Source organism: Montipora capricornis, chromosome 1 (genome assembly GCF_036669925.1).
Source record: "Montipora capricornis isolate CH-2021 chromosome 1, ASM3666992v2, whole genome shotgun sequence".
Lineage (NCBI taxonomy): Eukaryota > Metazoa > Cnidaria > Anthozoa > Scleractinia > Acroporidae > Montipora > Montipora capricornis.
This window is the reverse complement of record NC_090883.1, coordinates 7,543,391-7,550,890: the sequence shown is the minus strand read 5'-3', so window position 1 is coordinate 7,550,890 and position 7,500 is coordinate 7,543,391. Positions and strand designations below refer to the sequence as shown.

At 38.5% G+C, this 7,500-nt stretch overlaps 2 protein-coding genes across 2 annotated transcripts in view; one reads left to right on the top strand and one right to left on the bottom strand.

Moving 5' to 3' along the window:
* Window positions 1–5,360, bottom strand: part of LOC138046518 (lon protease homolog 2, peroxisomal-like) — a 39,053-nt gene extending 33,693 nt beyond the window's left edge. Inside the window, exons 1-5 of the mRNA XM_068893158.1 lie at window positions 5,221–5,360; window positions 5,020–5,107; window positions 2,437–2,626; window positions 1,067–1,182; window positions 27–110 (exon numbers count right to left, since the gene is read on the bottom strand). Of these exons, the coding sequence (XP_068749259.1) occupies window positions 27–110; window positions 1,067–1,182; window positions 2,437–2,626; window positions 5,020–5,107; window positions 5,221–5,330 (588 nt within the window). The 5' untranslated portion in view covers window positions 5,331–5,360. The remainder of the gene's footprint in view (window positions 1–26; window positions 111–1,066; window positions 1,183–2,436; window positions 2,627–5,019; window positions 5,108–5,220) is intronic.
* A 55-nt stretch (window positions 5,361–5,415) lies between these two features.
* Window positions 5,416–7,500, top strand: LOC138051195 (large ribosomal subunit protein mL52-like). Its single transcript, XM_068897357.1, has 5 exons — window positions 5,416–5,481; window positions 5,608–5,701; window positions 6,691–6,758; window positions 7,206–7,270; window positions 7,417–7,500. The coding sequence occupies exons 1-5, from the start codon at window positions 5,451–5,453 to the stop codon at window positions 7,477–7,479; spliced, it is 321 nt and encodes a 106-aa protein (XP_068753458.1). The 5' UTR covers window positions 5,416–5,450; the 3' UTR covers window positions 7,480–7,500.

The following is a 7,500-nucleotide window of genomic DNA, read 5'->3' as shown; positions in this document are numbered from 1 at the left end:
TTGATAGAATTTACTCTATAAGATACCTCTAACTTTTCCAAATAAGAAGCCTTTACAATAGATGCCAGTGTGTCCGGAAGACTTCCATCTGGTAAGCCACTCAACATATCCTGCAGGTCATGCAAAGAATTCATTGCCAAGAGAAATTCAAAACTGCATAAACAGAAGCAACTGTTTTAATTTACGGTATTTAACCCTTTGACACCAAAAGTGGCCTAAACTGGCCAGACTTGGTATTTTACTCTGTCTAACGCCACACGATTTTACTCATCGATGGGGAACCGCCAGGAGTCAATGGGTTGATACAAACCTTTCACCTAATGTGAGTCCTAATGACGCAATTAAGACTATCCACGCACATGTAGCTCTAATACAGAATATCTTACAAACATTAAAAAAGGACAGATTGACTTAAGCGTATCATCAATAAACGTAGCACTATACATCCATCTGAGTCCTGGGTGTAAATAACACTGTTTGGGTTTCTTTGGGATTAGGAAGCCATTAATATTATTATTAATTAATCACATGATAGTGTCACTAGGTAAACAAGTACATGTTATCTTTCAATAATGTGAATCCTTCTCTCTCTGTCATTTCTTAAAGCAAACCTATAAAAAATTCCTGTCAGCTGCAGTTTTTCATATACATGTATTGGCTCTGAGCAAAATAATGATAGGGATATACTCATAATGAGAAACAAACAGCAATCCTTCCTCATATTCAAAGTATTCAGATGTATTCTATTTTATAGTTTTTTTTTTTTTCGGTACGTGGATGATTTTTTTGTAACGTAATAATTTAAAGCAGTATGAAATTTAATAATTGAATTTATAATTCATTAAATAAATTATCTGAGTCCTAGCCCTAATCATAGAACGGGGCCCACAGCCTGAGGGAGAGTGAACATTTTCTGACCAGGGCATGACCTGCCACCTTCAATAGTTCTTAATTAAGGAGTGCCAAATGCAGTCCACGCCCATCCTTCCAACAAATGCCCAGTCATTGATTATGATGTATAATCATATCTGACTGGTCTTCCTATCGCTTCTGAATATGCTATCACCTTGAGTCGAGAAACAACAGGTATCCGTCCATCCAACAGGTCCAATAGTTCATTTGCATACAGTCGAAACTCATCAGCAAGGCTTGCCAGATCAGTATTTTTTCTGATTTCAGCCTCTAAGAAAAGGTAAGTAGAAAAATAATATCAACTATTACTATCGCACGCTAATCATCAATTAGATTTTTCCTCAAACTGGGTCCTGCACTAAACTCCACCACACTTGCTTTAAATATCAAACTGCTTCTCTCCTCCAGCCCGGTTTGCTCTTTTATTTATTTATTTATTTATTTATCTATTTTGCCATGTGGTAACACTCATGCCTCCAACCTTTGCAGACTCTGGATCGAATCCTGAGTTTGCACTGGGCTGAGATTTTCAATCTCATTCATACTCCTAGGGTTTTTCTTCGGCTACTCGGGTTTACCTCCCTAAGCAAAATTTACTCCCAACTTATCCCGTCTGGCTGTGGTAAGTGTGCTGCAGCCATGCATAGCTCATGTTCTGGGGCTGAGTGCCAGGCCGACAGCACAGCTCCTTTGGCCTGACGTTGTAAAGCTGCGCCCTTAATTAGCAATTCAGTCTCTGACTGTACGAAATGGTGAATAGCAAGCCAGATATTAATCATTATAATCTATTATCATAATGATTACTTTTGAAGGATCTCAGGCTTAAAAGGTGTTTCTTGCCCAGACAATTATCCTTGGGAGCAAGCAACAACAAGCTCCTAAAGGTCCCAAGGGTGTCCTATCCTGAGTCTCTAATAGGGACAAAACTTTCCATCATAGTCTTCCTGAATCACTTTAAATCTGATCGTAATGTCAAGCTTTTTCATACATTTGTCAAACACGTCAAAATATACAGCCCCTAATGCTCCAATCATAACTGGCACCACAGCCAGTTTCTTTAGTTTCCACGTCTTCCCTATTACTTCCCTAAGTAATTGGTACCTACTTCTCTTTTTTCTCCAGTTCTTTGTCTTTTACTCATGCATCTCCTGGGATGTCAATCTCGATTATCTTGACCTTAATTGCTTGTTTATCAATGAACATTATGTCTGGTCTTCTAGCCAGTTGTTTTCTATTCCCTGCTTTTCATTCTTCTTTATAATACAATGTATGCTCTCTTGGTTCCTTTGCCTCATCTATCTTGAATCCCTGCTTTCCTTACTATCAACTCATTACAATTCCTCCCATACCAAACAAGTATTATTATTATTATTATTATTATTATTATTATTATTATTATTATTATTATTATTATTATTATTATTATTATTATTATTACTGTCTATGAGCCAACACCCTTCAAGTTGCCACCATATAGAAATTAGGTTCTTTAAATTTCTTACTGTAGTTCCTTTGATAAAATACCTTGTTCTGAAAGCTTGTCAAGTTGAGTGGCTTCAGCTATCAAATATGGCACCTCCATAACAATTTTATCGATTCTACATCTACAGAGTCCAGTAACCAGAAGTGTGTACAATGGCTTGGGCCAATTTGTACCAGTCACTTGTACAACAACAGCAGCAGTCCCCACAGTTCGTAACAATGTCTCCTCATCCTATGATTAGAAATAACAATTACTATGAACATTAAACTACAAACCAATAACTTCACCAGATTTCACATTCACAGTTCAATACATGTATCATTTTGTTCATTGATTCATTCATCACGAGAAGATTTGAATCCACAAATGACCAGCTCCCAATGTCAGTGGCTTCATAGCTCAGTTGGTTAGAGCATCGCACCAGTATTGCGAGGTCACGGGTTCAAACCCCGTTAAAGTCCTGAATTTTTCTGGCTTCTCTAACCAATTGCACTCTACAACCTAGTAAACCAATAGTTATATTTAATTTACAGGTTATGGCAATGACGACAAATCAATACAAGATTTTTTCTTTAATAATTTTCTTCATCCTAGCTATATATTGATGTGATCTTTCTTTCTTTTTCCCAGGTTTATGGCAGTGCTTTGACAAACAAGTTCTGCACTATGAAGAACTTTGTAAAAGGTCAGTTTGGTGAATTGTATTTGTTTCTACTCCTTTCCCTTTCATCAATAAAGTCAACCTTCAACGAGTAAGCAAAATGACATCATTTGGTTGTATGTAGAGGGTCGTACAGGGGGGGTCTGTCGCACGGTTCACGAACAGAAAAAACAACGAATCACGAATCACGGATATCAAAATTTCATTTTCCCGAATCACGGAAATAAACAAGTAAGATACTCCTTTTAATAACCTTCTCTTAGGCAAGAAAGAGTGTTTGGAAAAAGCAAAATCGTGAAAGGCTAAGTAAAGGCTGCATATCGTAAATCACCTACCTAAATCACTCTCGTTGGACGACTCTGACCATTCGTCCGCTTCGCATTGAAATATCATAGGGGTTGACAAGACTGACTCACGCTTTCCACCCACGTGTTTTAGCCTTTAATGAGGCTCAGCTGAGCGCGCGCGCACCCAACACGCAATTCGTAAGCTGCTTGTGTCAGCTCGTCATTCAAATGGGTCACAAGAAATAAGCAAATACCGCTAATTTCGCTCTCCTTTCTTCTAATTCCTATAGACATCTCCTATTCATGAAAACTACGAAATTCTACACAAACGGGTTGATGGTCATTTAAATCCGTTTGTGTTGACCTTCAGCTCAACTCGCGCGTGCACTCGAATGAGCGGGTGACGCATTCGTAAATGCCAATCTTGCAACCCCCTCATTTTTCCTGATTTTGCAACTTTACTTGTTTATATCTCTGCTTCCCAACGGTGAATTTGTCCTTCAAATTTTAAAAAAAATTAGAGGCACATTTCAAAAAAACTTATTTTTCTGAAAAACTGACCTACAGATTTTGTGGAATTTTAAATATTTTAGAGAGTATTTCTAACATTATCTGGTAACACTAAATGGTAAAATTTCACCGTCCCGTTTCTTGAAAAAAGGCAACATAAGTTGATTTTAAGGCTCAAAGTAATGCCTAATATCGTTGCCATGGTAACGTTATTTTGGAGGAAAATATAATGTGAGAAATCTACGATGGGTACTTATTACCCTGGCCAGATTTCGCCTTAATATGATTACCCTAACTGTATCTAAGGACAGAATATGTTTATTTGATTGAAAAACAGAGAACTATTTCGAGCCTCCTTAAATTTCAGAGTTTAGCTTTTACGAGTGGAGTCAGGAGCCCATGTGGTGTGGTCTCTCCTCGTCCCATTGCTCTTGTGTATTTATCGCAAAAGGCCTTAAGCTTACTGCCATCTTTTCCCTTTTCAAGACGACACAATTTAAGTTCAACACAGGAGCCGAGGCCACGTTTCTCAGCCTCTGCCTTTATTCCGGCAAATTCCGCGAACTTTTTAGTAAACACTGCCAAAGATGAATGTTCGTCTGTAATCGGAAAGCGAACTTGTTCCTTCTCAAGCAAATTAAGCGAGCCCACAGACTTTGGGTCCACGTAAAATATAATACACTCGACCCTCATCGACCTCATCGTACTAGATGTACTTGTCCCTGTCATGTCTCGGAAGTTTCGATGTTGCGAATCACGGTCCTTTGACCTCCCATGACAGGGTAGATAATAGGAGTCGACATCCGATCCATGATAGGCATGCAAAGCACGTGAATTTGCACAATGGATTACTTTACGATACATTATGTGACGTCTTGTCACATTTGATGTTTTCAGTCTAAGAAATCTTCCGGAGAACTTGCATCTCAAAAATCACGCAGAATAGAGTAGTAAAATCACGAATATCAGTTAATAATTCACGTTCTTCACGAATCACGCAAGACGTTCAGGTCACGGATCACGAAGAAATTTTATTATTAAATTCACGTTTCACGGAAAATAAAATCAGCTAATCACGCATCACGAAAATACCCCTGTACGACCCTCTATGTACATGTACGTGCGTGCTGTGGTTGCCATTGTCACGATCACTATGATACACAGACCTCTTTCTCTGATCGGCGAGGAACAATTCCAATAACAACACTGCTTAAGGTATCTTTTCGCAAAAGTCTGGACTCGATCATTCGAAGACTGAAATTAACAAAATAAAGAATGTAAACTTAATCCTAAGGACTTTCCGTAAGTTTCATTTGCATATTTCAGCGAGAAAAGACAAAAGCCGAACGTGGCTACATATGAGCTACCTTGCATTGTCTCTCACTGCAATTCTTATGGATGAACCTGGCAACAGAACTTTGTCCTTCAGAATGAGCAGTGGAAGGCGCTTAGGAATATCTCTGTTGATCAAGGCCATGTTGCACGTAGAACGCCACGGAATTGAAACACGGTATGAGATTTGTTGGAGCCCAGATTTCTCGCTGTTTCTCGGACACAAAAAGTCGTGTTACATTCCATACTCACTGTCAATTTCAAGATGGCCTCTGTTTTACGATTTCGGTTTACAGGTATTTGTCCCTCTGACCGCTCTCTGTGCTGTACTTTCTCTGAACTTAGATTTGAACTTAATGAGATGCCTTATTTTTCTCTCTCAGTCAATAAAAGAATTATAATCTGTTTCTTATTGATCTCAGTTTTCACGAGACCTTCAACGGTGTTAGTTAGTTCGTTCTTTCGTTATTGGAGCACGAATCCTAAACTTAACGCCGGGCAAAGAACTAGAGTCAGGTATGTACATCCGACACTTTACCAATAACTAATATTTCTTTCTCAGCCTGTGGAAGTAATTTCAGATGAGTCAGCCCATGTAATACAGTAAGGAGACTCAGACCTTATGAAGCCAAAGGGATAGGGGTAACCCTTGATTTCTTTAATGCAACAAGTTTTGGATTCTTCTTGAGGACGTATCATTTGAGTAGGTGTCTTTACTATTTCTGAAGGCCTTGCATGACGGTTTATATTAGCCCCCCATCTCCCCAATGGGGAGGTCATGAACAATTTGCTCTGATCCAAATGCTAACGTGCACAATGACACCCTTCGTTTTAGAAAAGCCAAGTTCTCAACATTTCCTCAGAAATAACAGACAAGTTTGTGCAATATCCATTTGGAAAATCACCAGATGAAAAAATGCCGACTGGCTCACCCTTCAGAAATGAGATTGGCAACACCCGACACCCCTCACAAAAGGTCACCCCTATGGGGTTATGGATAATAACTGGAATGGTCCTGTCCCATACGGATATTGTGTTATCAAGAAAATATGACAGTTAAAAGCTTACCCAAATGCACACAGGAAGTCATTAGACTAGTGAAAATGAACAGATTGCAAACACTGTTTAAGGCATTAAGAAAGATGAGGAAATGTTATTTAAAGGCTAGATCATGTTCTGACAAAACTAAACCAATTCATTGGAGCTGAAAAGTAAAGTGAGAGGGAAATAACAAACCTATATTTATACACATTACTGTTAGAAGCTCGCAGCTTGTGGGAACATGAATAAAATGAAGTACTTTTAACAGTGTTAAGAAACCTGACCACCAGAAGGCAGTCAGATAGCTAGCTGCAAAGACAAATACAAATGGTGTAAAAAGCAGGCTTTTCACTTGGGGCATTCAAAGACAACAGTGTCACCATCACTGGGTTGTGCCACCTTCTTTTAGGAACAATAATATAGAAATTGCCATCTATGTCTCTTTGCTTTGATATTGTCTACAGACGTGGTCAGTCAGGAGATGGAATTGCCTATGGACCTCTTACTGATCTACCTGACTGGAGTTTTGTAGGTACATGTACAACATAGTAGGCCATTTCCGAGTTCACGTATGTCTCCTCTTCAAAGCAAGTCTAAGTGCGAAGTTTTTGTGATGGTAATTAGTTCTACTTTACATATGAATGAAAACTAATTTTCAATTAACAAAAACTTTGCACTTAGACTCGCTTTGAAGAGGAGGCAGACATGAACTCGGAAATGGCCTATTATCTCAGACCCAGGTCTGACATGCAGGCTTAAGATAAAAGAGAGTGGGTTCCTGGTGTTTGTCAGTCTGTCAGAGTCAAAGCCATGAAACACTATCATTGTCCACGAGTTTGTTTCAAAGGCAACTTTGAATGGTTTCTTGAGGTTTTCTAATGCTCAATGAACTGAACTACTAACTTTAGCTTCTATGATGAAACGATGATCACAGTATAGAATATTCAATACTTATCATTTGTTTCTCTTTTAAAATTAGATGGGACTCCAGCACCAGAAACAAAGCGGAGAAAAATACGACGATTCAGAAGATTAGATGTGGCTGTAAGTTGCCAAAGACTTCAATCATAAATTAAGTTTGTAAGAAAAATACAATATACATCTGCTTGTACAGAATGGAGTATTGATTTTTCTCAGTTAGAGTAAGACTCGATATATCATTTCAAAATTATTTATTTTATTTTCTCCAGAACCAAATCAAGACTTATCTTCAAGAAGTTGAGAGAGCTGCCCTAAAGAGAGACAGAGAATGAAATCGTTTGGAAAGCAAAGTA

Coding starts and splice junctions, on each gene's coding strand:
- LOC138051195 (XM_068897357.1), top strand. CDS start 5,451: ATGGCCTCTGTTTTACGATTTCGGTTTACAG. Junction 5,482..5,607: donor TTTACGATTTCGGTTTACAG/GTATTTGTCCCT, acceptor TATTGATCTCAG/TTTTCACGAGACCTTCAACG. Junction 7,271..7,416: donor TCAGAAGATTAGATGTGGCT/GTAAGTTGCCAA, acceptor TATTTTCTCCAG/AACCAAATCAAGACTTATCT.